The sequence below is a fragment of the Podarcis bocagei genome (genome assembly GCF_964188305.1).
Source record: "Podarcis bocagei genome assembly, chromosome: 4".
Classification (NCBI taxonomy): domain Eukaryota; kingdom Metazoa; phylum Chordata; class Lepidosauria; order Squamata; family Lacertidae; genus Podarcis; species Podarcis bocagei.
Genome location: NC_138128.1, coordinates 30,622,164 through 30,641,769, shown reverse-complemented (window position 1 = coordinate 30,641,769; position 19,606 = coordinate 30,622,164). Strand labels below are relative to the sequence as shown.

Sequence of the window (19,606 nt, the reverse complement as noted above, 5' to 3'; positions counted from 1 at the left end):
TCAGTGAGGCAACCGAAAGGCCTCTGATTGTGTATATTTTCATCATTTTTAAACCCATAATAAATTCCATAATTATGTAATGCATTCTTGCTAGAAGTGTCTGGAATATGCAGACATTGTTCCCCAGACAACCTGGATATAGTTCCTTCTCTATTATAGCATTCACCTGTATTATGTGCATTATCTACTTTCAAAATTTCTGAACTGTTATAATTACATGGAGTTATACCCAATGTTGCGCTGGTAGATGCAGCATGACATCCCCTTCCCCTCCTCCCTTCAACCCACAATCTGCTCCAACCATCCAGACCAGATGTTTGGGGAGGGCATTGGGCTACAAGATGGGGGAGGAGTCCCATTGCACAAGCAGGATGACACCAAAGGATGTCCCCTGTGAATTTTATATCCATGCCAATGAAAATTTTAATGTGCAAGCCATATGACATGTAAGTACTTTTCTAAAAGAATTGCAGTAAGACTTTGTCCAAATAATATGTCATTGCACTTACCGAAGGTCCTTTAATGAACTGAGAAACATACACAGAATTTCCTTTTTCTCCCTTTTGACCAGGAATACCCTATAAAAACAGGGTTTTTTTATTAAAAAAAACCCTCAAATGAATTACAGAGTCGTTCTATGATTTGGCTTATGAAAACAAAGCAATGATATATGTTTAACAGTAGTCTTTGATTTGGACAATGCAAATATTTTTTATTTATTTATATTTGTTTATTGAAGTATTTCTATACTGCCACATCATAAATATTGGGTTGGTTTATGATGTTAAAACATAAAACACATATTAAAATACAAATAGAAATACAGATCAAACATTAAAATAACTGGCTGCCCAAGAAAAGTTGAAACAACTGCATAGGTTTTTTGGTATTAAAAAAAGTCTTCAACAGATGAAAGAAAGTCAAAAATAGGAAAGCCTGTCCAATCTCTTTTTTATATATATAATAATTTTTATTAGTATTCAATTACAATAATCCAATAATAGCCTCATTATAACAATGCCAAATTATAACACAATTACTAATACCAATTATTTAGATGCCAGATTATATAATTTAGGTGCCCCCCCATGTGCTAGAATTGATGGTTTGATGATTTACTTTATTTCTTGTTCCAAATCTTTTTAATATCAATTACACTGCAGTCAAAATAACAAGCCCTTATACAACAACTGCTACATTAACGACTTCAATTCGTATTGACACATTAAATGATTTATAATCCTGCCCAATCTCTGCTGGAATACTGGTGGCACCAAATGCCCAACTATGCAGCTAAGAGTTTTCCTCTGGATTATCTCAGTGAGCAAGCTGGGTATGACCTGGTGATCCAGTTCAGGTAAGGTCCACCCATTCCCCACTCAGGTTCTATACAATACAGTGGTTCCCCGCAAGACGAATGCCTCGCAAGACGGAAAACCCGCTAGACAAAAGAGTTTTCTGTTTTGGAGGTGCTTCGCAAAACGAATTTCCTATGGGCTTGCTTCGCAAGACGACAATGCCTTGCGAGTTCCTGCTGGGTTCCCCCCCCCCCTTTCTAAGCTGCTAAGCCGCTTATCAGCTGATCCGATCAGCAGATAAGCCGCTAAAAGCCGCTAAAAGCGCTAATCCGCTAATCCTTCAATGGGCTTGCTTCGCAAGACGAAAAAAACCGCTAGACGAAGAGAATCACAGAACGGATTCTTTTCGTCTTGCGAGGCACCACTGTAGTTAGAATAAGGTCATAATAAACTTTCACTCACGAAGGAGCCTCTTGGGCCAATACGACCAGCCTCTCCGGGAAATCCTGGATCTCCCCTTGAGCCATTGCACCCATCCAAGCCAGGCTTACCTCTGGGTCCATCAGGTCCTGGTAACCCCTAGAACAGATTACATTAAAATGCAAATTCATATAAATGGGGCAGGGGAAGGATAATGATTTGACAAAAACACAAACCATGGTGACACATGAACCTTGTTTTTGACAACATTTTTATGCTAAAACCACTCCTCAGTGAGATTTCAGTAGTTACCTGTTGCAATGTGAGTTGGAGCACCACAACCCTGAGAAGTTGCCGTGCGAAACCCAATAGGAAGAAACATCAATAAAGTTAATATATCTAACACAGTTCAAATCATGTTCAAGTCATGATTTGCATAAGGGTTTTCATACTTGGTGTGAGCATCTTGTAAATTATATCTGTTAGCTTTGTAATCAAAGTCATGATTGGCTCTCCTCAAAGATAGGAAGAATTTTGAAGAATTTTGTGGTCCTTATATAGAAGGAACCCTTACGAACTTTCATTCAGCAAGATGTTCAGAAAAGGACCAATAAACCTTTAGTTCTGCAATAACACCATCCTACAGTCTTATAAAATAAATGAAGACCTGTAGAATACTTACAGGTATACCATCTAAACCTGAAAATCCTGGAACGCCAGTAGGACCCTGAAGAGATTAAATTGCAACAAATGTTAAATTATGCATTAATTTTAAAACTAATTTAACTTGAAGGAAAGATTTGCATAATACATATTCTTACACCATGTGAGAAACAGAACTATTGAGGCTCACGCTGTAATTGTTTTTATTTTGTTATCACAACATTAAATGCTCTTTGAGCATTATTATTACCTACCTGACTTCCTCTTTGTCCACTTGGCCCAGGCAGACCAATATCACCCCTCTGGCCTTTTACTCCGGGCAAACCAATGGGTCCTATTAAACCCAAAGCCCCAATTGGGCCCTGGGGCCCCATCTGACCAGGTTGTCCCTGAAGAGAAAAAAAGAATTCATATTCATCAGTCTTAAAAAATATATATCCCAAGGAAGATATGGAAGAATATTCATTCTACATTCGCTCATGTATTATTTCAGCTTCTCCTTCTAAGATACGACGTAGTAATGAATATAGCATGCACACACAAAAGCACAGGATGAGCATTGTTTTCAAAGTAGCCTTAAGCAGATTGTTCCAAGAGAATGCTCTCCTCCCTCTTCTTCCCTTGTGCACTCCCTAAATCTGTTGTGAGCCCTCCCCACCACAACCCTCCGAAACAGATCTGGGAAGGGCACCGGCTGTGCAGAGGGAGAGGAGGAGAATCCAATTGCACTAGTGCAACTCTTTCGTTGAATGCTGCCCTTAAGATATCTGAAGCCACAAATCTAGCCTTGATGAGAAACGCAATATGGCTTAAAATTTAACCACTTGAGGGCAGCAAACCCTTTCAGTTTATAAACTCCACTGCAGAAACCACATTTGCATATGCTCACAAATAGCAAATGTTAACATACTTGTCAGGGGTTCAGGAGCAGAGGCAAGGGCAAGGGAGGAAACAGAGAGCGAGGGGGAGGAGGCAGAAGAAAAGATGAGTGATGACGACGACCCGAGATCTCCGAGTCTTTCCAGTGAATCAGAAGATTCACAGAAAGGAGCACCAGTGGTCAGGGCAAGGGGGGAGCCTAGGGGGACACCCCAGGAAGATAGAGCCAGAGGGGACTCCGAGGAGAGCAGTTGGAAATCGGGACCAGCGTCACAGCCAGAGAGCAGGGAAGAGGAAGAGCGCCAGAGATCAAGCGCTGGCAGCTCGCAACAGGGGGGAGGGCACGAGTCAGGAGTGGCCACACCTCCATCGGGGAGCGAAGAAACGGTCAGACGGAAAGTGGAAGGTTGGGCGCGCGCGCCAAGTTCAAATGCACAGGAAAGTGACGCAGTAGGCAGCCAGGAAAGGGAGCCAGGTCCTAAAGCCCGGCGCAAGGAGACAGGGAGTTCCGGGGGGTCGGCGTCAGAAGAATCCCGGAAGGAAGAGACCCCGGGGGGCAGAGGGACCCAGAGGAGAGCAGTCAGGCGGAAAAGGTGGAGCAGGGCTAGGATATTAAGTTGGTGCACAAGGGGCGGAGACTCAGACGGAGCTTCGCCGATCTAGCCATTAGACGTAGAGTTGCACGCAGCAGCTTGAGAATGGAAACTGTAACTCAATAAAGACTTTTACTTAATGACCGCTGGCTAGCGTGATCCTCTGTGAGCTAGGATCTTGAAGCAGCTCTGACAATACTTATCGCAGATGTGAACATATTATAAATACCCACTTCGCCTTTAGAGGATTGATGTAATCACAATGGCAGGACTACAAATAGGTGTGAAACCTGTGCAGCACAGTCTATGGCTTGTTCACAGAATCAACATGAACAGAATCAGAAATGGCCAGATGCAGAGCTTCCAGGCCTTTTCAATGAGAAGAAAACTCATAGGCCTTTTCAATGACTTTCCTTACCGAAACCTCTTTTTGCTTATATTTCTTATTTCATGAAGGATTACTGATTCTCAGTTTATTTGGAAAATTGCAAATCCCATAACCACTGGCCTCTACTTTGATTCCATGATTCTTTTTGACTTTCATGTTAGTTGGAAACGCACTATGTAATCCTATACATGTCCACTCAGAAGTAAGTCCTAATGACTGCAGTGGGGCTTACTCCCAAGTAAGTTGGACAGCCCATCCTGTTTCACGTCCTGAGGCCAAATGGGAAGGTGCTGCCCTGTGGTGGTATGCACACCCTATCCTCCTTGCCGCCACCACTGAAGACTCATTTAGAGGTATCATGTGGCTTCAGCTTCTGGCAAGATCTCACAAGAGCTCACACGATCATGCAGAGGCCTCACGTGATCTAACTAGGGTCCCAGGAAGGCTGCAAGAGTGTGATTTAGCAGTTGCTCGCATGAGATCTTGCCATAACCCAGAAGCTGCCACTTCTCCTCACTTCACCAGCAACAACACACCCATGAAGGTGCCCTTTGGATTCCATCAGCTGAGGCAGCTGCCTCAGTCTGCCTCACTGATGGGCCAGCGCTGAGTGCAGCCACAAATTGCCACCTTTGGAAAACTGGCTTTTAAAGATTCATCTTTGGTTAACATTACTAAAGTCTTGGCCCAGTACACCTGAAGGAGTGTCTCCACCCCCATTGTTCAGCCCAGACACTGAGGTCCAGCGCCAAGGGCCTTCTGGCGGTTCCCTCACTGTGAGAAGTGAAGTTACAGGGAATTAGACAGAGGGCCTTCTCGGTAGTGGCGCCCACCCTGTGGAACACCCTCCCATCAGAAGTCAAGGAGATAAAGAACTACTCAACTTTTAGAAGACATCTGAAGGCAACCCTGTTTAGGGAAGTTTTTACTGTGTTTTTAATATTCTGTTGGGAGCTGCCCAGGGTGGCTGGGGAAACCCAGCCAGATGGGTGGGCTATAAATAATAAATTATTAATTAATTAATTAATTAATTAATTAATTATAATTATTAATTATTATGTTTGGTGTATCAGCTAAAGCACTGGGTCTGAATGTGCACAGAAACTTGGGATGGAGGTTCACATCTCTTATTGACCAATAAAACTCTCTGTGTGGTCTTCAGTAAGCCTCAGCCCATTTTCATGTTGCTGTGAGATGAATACCACTCAACTACAGAATCTACATGAATTAGAGCAGTGATCATTTAACTATGCTTTATAAAAATCACTGCAACCTTTGGAATGGCCAACATATTAGTCATTTTTAAAAATACAAGAGCAAATGAATCTGCTTAGTAGTCATGCTGCACAGAAGTATACAGCAAGGACCAGCCTATGTATTTAGTCAAGTGGAACTTCACTTGAAATTATCAAAATCATTCCTGGGCGAGTTGAATAAACTATAATACTTTCCAGAAGGCTCTCTCCTTTGGGCTGTAATCCTGAAGACAAAATTATACAGCAATGTGTATATTTATTTCAGCTATTTATATGCCCCTTTAATTTCAGAATTTCTAAGTGGTGTAATAAAAGTTGACTCCATCTTGCAGTCAGGGCTTCACAGTCATAGGACTTATCTGCTCAGGTAAATCTGAAATATTACACATAGCAAAGAAGGATAAGACTCAGAAAGCCTAGGTGACTAGAAGTGCCTATTCCAAGCTCCTTCTGGTTTGCCACCTACAACCCCTCTTAGACAGAGAGGACTTGGCCATTGTACTCAGTGCTCCTATAATGTTCCAATTCCATTACTGCAATGTGCTCTACATGGGGCTGCCCTTGACAATGTTTCAGAAACTTCTGTCAGTCCAAAATGCAGCAGTCAGATTACTGGACAGATATCTATTTAGAGCTTATATAACCTCTTCTTTAAAACAGCTGCGCCAGTTCCAGTTTGTTTACAGGCTCAATTCAAGGTTTTCATATTGCTTTTTTTAATGACTTAGGTTCCCAAATATCTGAAATACCACCTCTATCCCTACAGAACCTCCTGGGTTTTAGGATTAGCAAAGGATAGTCCCACCACTCTGAGAAGTGCAGGAATGGTTGCCCAGGTGAGGCCTCTCTTGGCGGCAGCTGTTAAATTGGGAAACTCCCTCCACACAGAAGAATGCCCAGCATCCCCACTGTATAGCTTCCGCTGTATGCTGAATAGACACCTCTTCACCCTGACCTTTAACAGTTAAGGTATTTTGCTTTTGTTCAATCTATATTATTTTGTCTTTGTTCAGATCTGTTTTCTTAGTTCTTATATAAGTTGTTTCTTTTTAAAGGAGGGGTGATCACTCATAAGGAAGTAAAAACTTTCAAAAGGTGGATTATTTGTTTTTTAAGGTGTCTTACCTATGGACAAACATTTTTACCATACTGACCTAAATTACAATTTTAATAGAATTTCGAACAGCTCTTCAGCACTATTAATATGGCTTAGGAGGGTTTCAGAAGTTGGTTCATCCTGTAGGCTGCTAGTTGGCTATCCCTAATTTAGCTTGTCACCAGAAACACACCAACTAATCCAGAATTCACAATGAGTTTGACAGCTGAGTGATTCAACTTTGGCCCACCATGCAAAGGCAGGGCATTACTAGTCTTTCTTTCAGCTAAAAGACCGATTATGAGTGGAAGCTTTTGTTAAGACCAAGTTGATACCGCCCATAACAACCATTATCTGTGCCCATCTAATACGACTGCTGCAGCATTGAGTCTCAGGACAGCTGTCAAAATAAAGCAGATGAAGGAAGCCATGCTTAACGGGGAAATGACAAATTAGTTCAGTTAAAACAGACAGAATGCTATGCCTGGCATCTGCTAGCTGATCCAAATAAATTCCATTAAGTTGTTAATTGTCCTAGGTCAGGAATTCTCCCAATGCCACGGCCAGGCAGTGTTATTTTAGTACATCCCGAACCTGACTGACTGTAGGAAGTTGAGTCTCAACCAAACAAAATATCTCAGTTTAAAAGTGAGGGTTCTTATTTTTATTGTTTAAAAAACATTAAAAACAACTTTTTTAAAAAAAAAATCAACATTGCAGGCAAAATAAATGTCAACTGCTTATTTTCTAGTACTGCAATTATGACAAAACTCTATGATTCTGTTGTCCCATATAGGAAGTTTTGATACGTATTTCAATCAGAAATGAAGACCTTTCACAACGCATACAGTGGTACCTCGGGTTAAGAACTTAATTCGTTCCGGAGGTCCATGCTTAACCTGAAACTGTTCTTAACCTGAGGCACCACTTTAGCTAATGGGACCTCCTGCTGCTGCCGCACTGCCGGAGCACGATTTCTGTTCTCATCCTGAAGCAAAGTTCTTAACCCAAGGAACTATTTCTGGGTTAGCGGAGTCTGTAACCTGAAGAGTCTGTAACCTGAAGTGTCTGTAACCCGAGGCGCCACTGTACTACAATAGTTTTTATGAAGCAAAGTTCTTCTACTTGAATTGAGGTTTCTCGAATTTCAACAATTAATATTAAATATTACAGCCTCCTTTTTGTTCAAGATCTTCAGGACTAGATCCACATTATGGTGGGCCCTGTTTACTACCTTACAAATATGACTGCAGTTTGGTGACTTCCAGAATCTTTAATCCATCTTCTTTGCTGGCAGAGGGAAGAATGGGTTAAGGGTTATGCTAGGCTGGAGCACAACTTGGTGGGTCTGGCCAGTTGCCTTTTTAGCAGATGCCAGGCATAACAGTATTGCATATTGCATATTGCCATGAGTCACTGGAACACCAAGACTCTTTGGAGTATTTGCTCAAGAGGATTATTATAAGGTCAGCAAGATACCAATGATCATTTTGAAGTCTTTTCAGACAGTTTAAATAAGAATATACTGAGGATCTGGTAAGACCTCTTATCTTATTAAGGGCATGCCTATCCTGATACTTTACATGAGACAGTTGGGTACTTGCTTTGCGTAATTACCTTTTAATGGGATTGCTTTCTGAACTACTAGTTTGTAGTCAAGAGTTGAACCAGGAGCGTGAGAAGTTGCTATAGTGACCTGCTCTACAATAAAAAGAGATGAGTTGAATTTCCACGGGTCCCCCTTTTCCTGTTTAAATTTGCACAAGTTAGATGAGGGGAGGCCATTTGTCAACTAGCTAAGTAAATGGAAGGAAAATCAAAAGAGTTTATCTGCTTTCTAGCCAAATAACTAATTACAATTCAGACAGAACTATGCATAATTGCCCAAAGGCTGCCCTTTCAGGCTCCCAGGAACTGTGCAGTCCCAAACCCATAAGGCTTATCTCAGATGTGTGCAATACCTGAACTTGCATGAGCTGAAGTGTAGGTGGAGTTTCTTTATATATTGAATAAGTCTTCATCCAGCCTATATGATTATAGATGAACTTAGGGCAGAGCTGTTACCAGCCAAATGCTGCTGGAAGATTTAGAACCCTCTAGACCAATGGGACGCGGGTGGCGCTGTGGGTAAAAGCCTCAGCGCCTAGGGCTTGCCGATCGTCAGGTCGGCGGTTCGAATCCCCGCGGCGGGGTGCGCTCCCGCTGCTCGGTCCCAGCGCCTGCCAACCTAGCAGTTCGAAAGCACCCCTGGGTGCAAGTAGATAAATAGGTACCGCTTACCAGTGGGAAGGTAAACGGCGTTCCGTGTGCTGCGCTGGCTCGCCAGATGCAGCTTTGTCACGCTGGCCACGTGACCCGGAAGTGTCTCCGGACAGCGCTGGCCCACGGCCTATAGAGTGAGATGGGCGCACAAACCCCAGAGTCTGTCAAGACTGGCCCGTAACGGGCAGGGGTACCTTTACCTTTACCTTTTAGACCAATGTTTAATTGCGAGTGTATTCTGCAACATGTTCGTAACACAATAGAGAGTGGCTCAGGAATTTGACAATACATTAGAACCCTAAAAAGAAGAGTGAGGTGCTGTTGTTTTTCTTAAAATATTTCTTTGCATTACTGAGGACCTGGACAAATAAATAATAATAATAATTTGTCTAATAATAGACAAATAATAGACAAATAAAATTCTGAGGAGCAGTTGAAAGCTATAAGCCAATATTGAAAGTGAAGTTGTTAAAAAAAAAGAGCAATTCAGCATATGGAAATACTGAGCAGGATATTTTGCACCAACACTTGAGAATAGTCTTTTTCATTTTCCCAGATGTAATGGAATAAGTGCAGTACCTCCTAGCATCCAATTTACAGTGATTACTATCACAAGGTCCAGCTTCATAGTACAACAGTGTGCGGTACTGCATTGTTAACAGTTGTGCTAAGTATTATATATGTTACACAAATGTATGTCTTAGCTGCATTTGTTCTCCATTGAAGTTTACCAGAGTATCTTTCTTGCCAGTGGGTGTCACTATTACTTCACACTACACTAAGAAGAAGGAAAGATAATTTAGCCTACTACATCCAATTAAATGAAGAAACAGAATTTAAAACTTTTTCCGTGTGCGTGATGTTGTGTCCAGCCCTGGTAAAAGCAGAGCTAGCAGTGGGTTGGAAAGATGCAGGTCTAGAGCAGAGGGTGTGGCTAAGCAGGAAGGGATTGATTATTAGCAGGATCACAATCCTAGAAAATCAGAGTGGTTGCCAACAAGTCTTTCAAGATATTCCCAGGGGAACTGAAGGAGGCAGTGGTGCGCCCGCTCTTAAAGAAAACATCATTAGATCCCTTAGATCTATCCAATTACCGCCCGGTTTCGAATCTTCCATTCCTGGGTAGGGTGATTGAGAGAGCGGTTGCTGAACAGCTTGGTAGGTTTCTGGATGAAACATCGGCTCTGGATCCATTCCAGTCCGGCTTCCGCGCTGGTCATGGGACCGAGACGGCTCTGGTCGCCCTAACAGATGATCTCCGCAGGCAGCTGGATCGAGGCGGGTCGGGGCTGCTGATTCTTCTAGATCTGTCAGCAGCTTTCGACATGGTCGATCACGAACTCCTGGACCACCGCCTTGCCAACGTGGGGATTCAGGGCACAGTCCTTCAATGGCTGCACTCGTTTTTCTCTGGTCGGGGACAGAGGGTGGCGCTTGGGGGGGAATTGTCATCGCGCCACTCCTTGGTGTGTGGAGTGCCTCAGGGTGTGATACTCTCCCCGATGCTTTTTAACATCTTTATGCACCCCCTCGCCCAGCTTGTCCGGAGTTTTGGGCTGGGTTGCCATCAGTATGCCGATGACACCCCACTCTATCTGTTGATGGATGGCCATCCTGGCTTGGCCCCAGACACACTGACCAGATGTTTGGAAGCTGTGGCTGGATGGTTACGTGGGAGCCGGTTGAAGTTAAATCCTTCGAAGACAGAGGTCCTCTGGCTGGGACGGGACGATATGGGATTGAGGGGGCAACTCCCATCTCTTGCAGGGGTGCAATTAGTGCCAGCACCGTCCGTTAAGAGTTTGGGTGTAATCTTCGATACCTCCCTCTCTATGGAGGCGCAGATTACAGCTATAACAAAGGCGGCATTTTTTCATCTCCGCCAAGCTAAGCAGTTGGCCCCTTATCTCTCTCGCCCTGACCTAGCCACTGTGATCCACGTGACGGTCACCTCCAGAATGGATTATTGTAACTCGCTCTACGTGGGGCTGCCCTTGAGACTGACCCAGAAACTCCAGCGGGTGCAGAATGCCATGGCGAGACTCCTTATGGGGTCTTCGCTGCGAGATCACATTCATCCGGTACTATACCAGCTGCACTGGCTCCCGGTGGAGTACAGGATCAGGTTTAAGGTGCTGGTTTTAACCTTTAAAGCCCTATACGGCCTAGGACCCTCGTACCTACGGGACCGCCTCTCCTGGTATGCCCCACAGAAAAACCTACGGTCTGCAAATAAAAACATCCTGAAGGTCCCAGGCCTCAGACAGGTTAGGCTGGCCTCAACTAGAGCCAGGGCCTTCTCGGCTGCGGCTCCAATCTGGTGGAATGCTCTGTCACAAGAGACTAGGGCCCTGCGGGACCTGACATCTTTCCGCAGGGCCTGCAAGACAGAGTTGTTCCACCAGGCCTTTGGTCAGGGCGCAGCCTGACTCCCTCCTCTGGCAACCTGCACAGAATTTTGCTTAACGGTTGCCATTAATTTGATTTTAATTAATTTTTATAATGAAATGTTTTTAGAATGTTGGATTATTTGATTATTTGATTGTTGTTAGCCGCCCTGAGCCCGGCTTCGGCTGGGGAGGGCGGGATATAAATAAAATTTATTATTATTATTATTTCAGTACCCCGGACAGTGCCAAGGAAGCAGGCAACTTGTTGTGAGCCCTTTGAGACTCCCTGGCTCTGACTGCACCTTGTAGGCTCCTTGCTGAGAAGTGCAGGGCCTCAGAGGCATGACAACAACATGACTACTTTGAAATGGTAGTGTTCATGGATGCTTCTGAATTTTCCCTTGCATGTTTCCTTGCATATTTCTTCCCCACAGGTTCTAGATTCCTTAGCTTTTCCATTTCCATGTGCACAGCTCTCTGTTAAAGCCTTGCCAAAGAGGCTTGTAGTTATCCTTATGCATTCTATTTAAGCTTCCAGTAATAAAGATACCCAAGTATTTTCAATTTTCTAAGACAGTTTGATTTTTTTTATAGGGTACCTAGTTCTTTTTTGATTTTAGGGGGAACGTTAAAGCACATAGTTTCAGATTTTTGAAAATTTACGCAGTCCTCAGAATTTGCCAAAATACGTCCATTCCTTTTGCAAAGCTCTTACTGTTGCAAAGAGGTTCTTGTGGTAACCATATCACAACCATATTATATCATCTGCAGAAACATTCAGAGTATATGTTTTATCTCTGAAGAGTATACCAGCAAGTTCTGGGTCAGATCTTAGCCCTAGAGCCTCTAGCTATCAAACAAAGATAATGAGAAAAAGGGAGAGGGGACACCCCTGATTTGTTCCCCTGTATATTTTAAAAGGAGTACCATCTAAGCCATTGACTAACTATAGTTTGGGATATAGAATATATTTGTTGAATTGTGGAAGGAAGTTAGGGCCAGATTTTATATTGTTTGAAGACTAGCACCAGAAAATTCCATTCCAAGCAGTCAAAGACCTTTCAAATATCTAGAGCCATATTGAAAGCAGCGACTTTGATTGTTTGGAAAGAGTGATAAGGTTTAATACCTTTATTATGTGGTCTGCTATGTTATGCTGAGGGACAGAGCCAAATTGATCGGGGGTAGTAAGTTTATTCAATTAGCTAAGATCAATGCAAATATCTTATAATACTGATTAGTCAATGAAATTGGGCAGTATGACTCTACTTGTAATGGATCCATAAATGGCTTGGGTATTGTGACAATTTTAGATTCCAGCCAGGTCCTTGATAAGGTATCCCCTTTTCAGATATCATAGAAAAATCTGGACATATAGGAGATCAAAATATCTTTGTAATGTTTATAGCAGAGAGCGTTGAAGCCATTTGGACAACAGAATTTCTTAGGGTAGAGATCTTTTTGTACTGTATCTATTTCCTGGGGAGTAATTTGTTCTTCTAGAAGTTTAATTTCCTCATCTGTGAGAGAATGTGAATGAAGTTCCCCACACATTCTGTTCATTTGTGACCTCACTCCCCTTACCAGTGAGATGATGATGATGATGATGATGATGATGGTGATGATTTATACCCCACCCATCTACAGGGCTGCCTTCAGATGTCTTCTAAAAGTTATGTGGTTCTTTATCTCCTTGACATCTGAAGGGAGGATGCTTGCTTATTTTCCTATGTATGATGGCATCAAGATTGATGATGATGATGATTATAGCCTGTTGAATCAGGCCAATGTGTCCATCCAGTCAGGTATTCTGTTTTCCAGAGTGGCCAATCATATGCCTGCAAGAAGTCTACCAGCAGGTTATGTAGACAATAGCCCTCCCCAACTGTTGTCCCCTAGCAACTGAATATCAGTGTACTGCCTCTAAATATGGCTCCTTATCAATGGGTAACAACAATCAATGGGCCTTTCCTCTTGGATTTTTCTAAATCTCATTAGGTGCCATATTTTATCTTTCTGGAGAACAGTCTTTTGAATGATGCACCACATGCAGAAGACAATTTCCTCTTTCCAGTTTCTGAACACTGAATAGTATCAACTCCATTCATAATAAATATAACCTTTTCTCTATTTTTCTTATTAGAAGAATGAAGTAGGGAGATTTGATTTGGCTAACAAGGTCTGATGCTTTGGTTTGTTAACTTTATGGTTTCTTCAAACCAGTTTCCAGGGCGAAACAGCAAACTGTGACTTGTTACACAGTTTCTTCCCCTTGTGTGTGGTGAAAGGGAAGGACGGAATTTGAGAACCTTAGACTCACATGGATCACACACATAATGAGAAACCATTACATATTTACTGGGCCACAATGTGCAATGAAAGATCCCTGGAAAAATTTGGACTGAAATATTCTGTTTAGGTAGATTTTTTGCCCACAATTTACTTTCAGAACTCAGAAACAAATGACAACCTTATGGGGATAAAATGTTGGTCATTCATTTTCGCTACAGAAGAAATGAACATCAGAGGAGCCATACTTACAACTGGCTCTGCTCTGAGCATGTGACACAATCTCTTAGGAAACGCCAAATTAGGTCATGCCATGAATGCAACCTTGTTTCTATGATCTGCTTAATTCTATCAAGGAAGCTTAAAGTAGTGAATGGGATCTAACTTCAGAGGTCAGAGCAGAACATCTTGTGGTGTTTATTATTAACAACAATTGATTCTTATGAATTGAGATCAATTTTAATAAGGTAATCTGCTTATACCCTTTGGCTTCTGCATTTAAGGAAACAAATTGCATGTTTGGAGAAGGGAAAGCAAGAACAAGCTTTACGGAAAAGTTTGCTAAAGATTGGTGACCATATTTGTAAGAAAAAGGAAATCACAGAACTGTAGAATTGGAAGGGCTGGCTCAAAACAAGAATAGGTTACAGTTTATTCTGAAATATCTGAAAAATTATGGTTATGCTGGTTCAAACATCACAATAAACAATAACAATGGCCAATTGGGAAAGAGAGGGTATAATTCATGTGACTAGGACAGGAAGTAGGTGGAAGGGTGCTCCCAATCTCCTCCCTAAATTTTGGTAATCTGGCCCTGTGTCATTTGAGCTTGAATTGCCATTTTTTCAAATAAAATAAAATAAAATAGTATTTGGAATATAATGGGACTTAAGCTGCCCTAACTATATACAAGATAATGGCCAAGAGTCTCCATAATCTTTCCTGTGCTATTACAACAAGATATTTTGGATTCCCTCATAAAACAGAGAGAATGGGTAATCCAAACTGGCTTTTGTTCAAAGACAACTTCAGTTATGCACGTTGGTGATTTTATGCATTCTGCTAACAGCAAGTGGAAGCCAAGTTTCAAAGTACTGTTTACTCATGTGCTTCCATTTTATTTGATCTTGGTTTAACATTTTAATGGCTGCATTTTTCAGCAATTAAAATTCCAGCTCATTCAACTGTGGTCAAATGGCATTTTCTATTTCTCATTGCCATATGGTTGATTCTCCCCCAAATAAACAGAGGGCACAGGGTAAAGGACTGTGTGTAAAGTTCATTGACTAATGTGTTAAACACTGTTCTTGCATATAATAGTGGGAATAAATATATTATCATCATACAGAGAAATTTAAAGCTAAATAGTTTGAAGTGAAATTGAAATGTTGGCTATATATTATTTTGGAAACACAGATTTCCCCCCACCCCCCAGCCTATCTGTAATATCTTCCTTAATATCAAAACATGATGTTAGGTGAATTGCAAATGTATATCAGGCTGAAAAAATCATCAAGGTTCGCAAATGGATATGAAGCTAAAAATATTTACATCTCTTTGAAATTCCAAAGGTATACTTTTAGACCAACTGCCTTGGTCTAAAAGCAGTAGTTCTGTGGTCCCCCCCCCCTTTCTTTTAAAGTGTTATTGTATTTTTTAAACTTGTAAACTACTTTAGAATACATGTTAATGGAGGAAAGAGGGGTAAACAAATAAAGTGAATTTAACACTTACTCTTGAGCCTTTCTCGGGAAAACATTGACAAGCTGTGCAATCCTGTCCACCACAACGACTAATATACGCATACTGGCCCTATAAATAAATGGAAGTTAGTTTTCTCATGTTTAACAATTTATTATTTTCAAACCTGTTGGCCCCAATCTTAGCTAAATGTGCAGCATAATACGATACAAAATTACTTGGAATTAGTCCCATTTGTGTGCAATTGGGTTATAATCTCAGTAAATAGAGATAGGATTGTTGCCATTTGGCTCAATAGGAGCAAACCATATATAACCTTATCTGGGTTGGGATAGTTATATTTTAGTTAACATTTTGATATAATTCGGGAGAAATAAGGCATATCGGTGGCAGGGGGAACCAGCTTCAAGCTTTCTGCTGGCAGGCAAACAAATAATATCAAAATATTCCATTTGACAAAACAAGGTTTAATGTCAGTCAATGGATTTCCAAAGGCATCTGTAACCTGTTCAAATAGTAAATGAATCACATAAACCATATTGGCCTGAATATAAGACGCACCTGCAAATAAGCTGCACCTTTAAAATTCAAGGTTTATTTGGGGGTGTAGCCCAGCTCCAGGCACTACTGTCCCAAATGGGGGGCAGAGGGGCGCCCGGCGCCCGGATCTAAGCGCACTGCATACCCACCTCTCAACACTACCTCCCCAAGCCAGCAGCGCTCGGTTCAAAATATGAGCCACACTTAAACTTTTCACAGTCAGAATTTGGAAAAAAAAGTGTGGCTTATTTTGGGGCCAATACGGTATGAGAACATCTGTGGAAGCATCACTGGATGTCCACCAAGTTGGTGTGATTCATTTGGCATCAATATGAAACTGAGCCTTCTGTGCTATTGGCCCACTCCTCAGGGAGTGCTCTTCCAATGGAAATTCAACAGGCACCCACCTCTATATTAACCTTCAAATATTTGCTGAAAGCTTTTCTTTACTGCCAGTCTTAAGCAGACAATTAGGAGAAGCCGTTAATAGCCAGCTGATGGTCTGTTTAAATTTTGAGTGAATTTTATTGTATTATAATTGTTATAAACTGCTTTGATAATTTCAAAGGAATTGCAGTATAGAAAGATTTTTGTAAATAAATAAGGTCAGTTTAACAGAAAGGGGTTCGACACCCCTGTTATACCTGGAACAGCTATGCCATAGGGATAACTGAGTGTTGAAAAATAGATGATATACTGTGTTTTAACTTTAATTTCATTTATGTTGACAGTAGCAAGGGACCTCCCGACTACACAGAGATTCGGCCAACTCCACTGGTACCTGGACTGGATTGAACTATGCAGGTTGTATTTATGTGTGTTGCCCTGGTCATGGTAGACTAAGGCTTCCATGAGTGGAAGGGGAATGGAGGTGCTTTTTGTAAATTCCCTCCTTCCCCTGCAGTTCCCAATGTCATATTTCATGCTACTCCAAAGGATTCTCCAACCACCTATCAAAGATTTGTGGGAAGGAGGACACAGAAGGCAATCAGTGAAAGTCACCTTCCCTTTCTGTCATGGAAAGCACTGCTGGATCAAAGAGGCTTCCCTGAGTGGAAAGAGACAACTGGATGCAGCCCTGATATGACACTAGTCACATACCTTTTTTGTGAGTTTGTTTCTCTCCCTAATGACACATACTGTAGGTTTAAAATTCCATTTTTTCAAGGAGAACGCAGAGTTCTCTGGTAAAATGAACTAACTTTTTTCCTTATCTAAAATATTTCCAAAACATTTTGTGTTCTTGACCTTCAGCATGCACAAAAATCTGCATTCCCTGGTCATTCACCCTCCCAGCCTGTTTTATATCTTGAGACAGAATTAATGTGGGAATGTGGAAATGTATTTCCTTTGTCTCCCTTGTTAAAATCATGTTTTTTAAAAATTGGTTTTTTTCCTCCCAAAAACCAAAACTATTTCTTTATCATTCTAGGCAAAGTATTTATTTTTTCAGTATTCTGCCTTGCACTGAAGATTAAAATGCTGGAATAGTCAAAACATAGATTAACAACTATTCATGATAGTTTCTCATAAAATAACTGACAATTCTCAATGAAAACTACCACTCTGTGGCTTTCAAGCTGCATTCCATGGAACCATCTGGTTAGTTCTAAGTTCACCATGGGTTCCTCTGTAAGAAGGTCTATAATGGCAAGCAATCTTCCATTACTAAGAACCAAAACAGATGTGACACCATTCATGAAATTAGCAACTGGGAAAATGGCTTTCTAAAGGTAAAATGCAGGGGTGGGGAACCCAATCTGGACCAATCAATATCTGCCTGAATGAACAAAGTATGTGCCCTAGAAAAGGCATAAGCAAACTCGGCCCTCCAGACGTTTTGGGACTACAACTCCCATGATCCCTAGCTAGCAGGACCAGTGGTCAGGGATGACGGGAATTGTAGTCCCAAAACATCTGGAGGGCCGAGTTTGCCTATGCCTGCCCTAGAAGGTATTCCAAGATCTCCTGAGATGTGCTGCGGTTCCATGTCAGATGTGAAGGTTTTCCTCAGCCATCAGACTGTGAAATAGCCAATGTACTGACAGTCTTCAGTTTTTAAATTAACTGAGAATCTTTAAACATCTGAAACTATAAAGTAATGCATGCTCCCAATCAGCAGGTGTTTTCTATAATGCATACTGTTAAAAGAAATACTATGGGCACAGAATACAGATATGCATAAATTAAAACAGTCTAACACAAGAGTAGTCTCTTAACTGATTCTTAAGTATGCATTTTTTAATTTTGCAATTATAGCTTTAAAACAAAATCCTATTAATGTCTACTTATTAATCCTATTAATGTCTACTTAGAAATAAATCTAGCTGAGCTTACCAGTAAGTGTGTATAGAATTGCAGGCACATCAAATCCATCCATGCCTACAGCCTTAAATTTTACAATAACTGAGGTTTTTTTATATGATTATTCTATTGTTGGTGTCCTGAAATGAAACTAAGTATTCAATAGTTTTTGTTTGTTTGTTTTGACTAGTCCAACATTATATATAATTTGTAATTTGGCCACACGGGAAAGAAAAACTAGATAGCTTCCTCACACATCTCAATAGCATACACCCCAAAATACAATTCACTATGGAAATAGAAGCCAACAACCAACTTCCCTTCCTTGACGTCCTAATCTACAAAAAACCTGATGGCTCCCTAGGACACACTATCTACCGGAAAAAAACACACACCAACCGCTACTTACATGCACAATCACACCACCACCCTGCACAAATAAACTCCGTAGCCAAGACTCTCATCTCCAGAACCAAACGCCTGGCTGACAAAGACCACTTGACAACTGAGTTACAGAATCTCTCAAATGTGTTAATCGCCAACGGATACCAGCAAAACAGGGTTACGAAACTAATCCAAAAAGAAACACCCCCCAAAGACACAGAAGAAAACAATGGCATGGCCCTCCTTCCTTATATCAAGGGCACTACAGATAAAATTAGCAAAATCCTCCATAAACACAATATCAAAACAGCCTTTTGCACCAACCAAAAAATAGCCAATATCCTCAGAAACCCCAAAGATAAAATCCAGTTAGAAAACCAAGGGGTCTATGAAATACCCTGCAAAGTCTGCCCAGCCACGTACATTGGACAAACAAACAGACGAATAAATGCACGTATCGCAGAACACAAGAATGCCGTCAAAAAAGAAGAAAAAACTTCCTCTCTTTACCAACACATGAAAGAAACAGGACACGAAATTAATTTTGCAGATTCCAAATTGCTCTTTAACATGGAACATCACCACAAGAGAATAATCATGGAAGCCATCGAGATAGAGAAACACCCTCACAACATGAACAAGCGTGACGACACGTCCCGCCTGCCAGACATCTGGAAATTAGCCCTCCCCACAAAAACCGACACCAGAACCAGAGGCACACAGAACGCCATCTCCAATCAACCACACCAGACCCAAACCCAGACCATCTCCACAGATAAATTACAGACACCATCCAGTAGCCAAACCATAGTGGCACCTCCGGATGCTGCACCCCCCTGCAATCCCTACACAGATCTGGCTGGCACAGGGCACAAAACCACAGCTCGCCCCTATACACGAAGCCAAGCCAGAGCACAACTAAGTGCAGTACAGCCATCTTCTCAGAAAAACTCTTCACAAGCTCAAGAGGTCAAGACACGAAAGCTTTAGCAACTAATCCACACCTAATGACCCTCCTAAATGGTACTCAGAATATCACTCAAGAAATCTCTCAAGATATCCCTCAAGTAATTAATGAACAAAAGAAGAAAAGGCACACTAACCTGGGAACTTCCTCTCTGCCCAGAACGTTGGAGGCTATAC

The 19,606-nt window shown here is 41.6% G+C and overlaps 1 protein-coding gene across 5 annotated transcripts in view; it reads right to left on the bottom strand.

Moving 5' to 3' along the window:
• Positions 1–19,606, bottom strand: part of COL4A4 (collagen type IV alpha 4 chain) — an 85,852-nt gene that overhangs the window by 56,382 nt on the left and 9,864 nt on the right. For 3 of the 5 annotated variants that reach the window (XM_081192514.1, XM_081192515.1, XM_081192517.1), the window contains 5 exons: positions 15,269–15,346; positions 2,636–2,770; positions 2,401–2,445; positions 1,761–1,877; positions 510–578 (listed from right to left, as the gene is read on the bottom strand). In XM_081192514.1, coding sequence (XP_081048640.1) covers positions 510–578; positions 1,761–1,877; positions 2,401–2,445; positions 2,636–2,770; positions 15,269–15,346 — 444 coding nt within the window. Of the gene's footprint in view, positions 1–509; positions 579–1,760; positions 1,878–2,400; positions 2,446–2,635; positions 2,771–12,829; positions 12,866–15,268; positions 15,347–17,337; positions 17,535–19,606 lie in introns of those variants that run through there. The other 2 variants (XM_081192516.1, XM_081192518.1) reach the window with 2 other exon arrangements.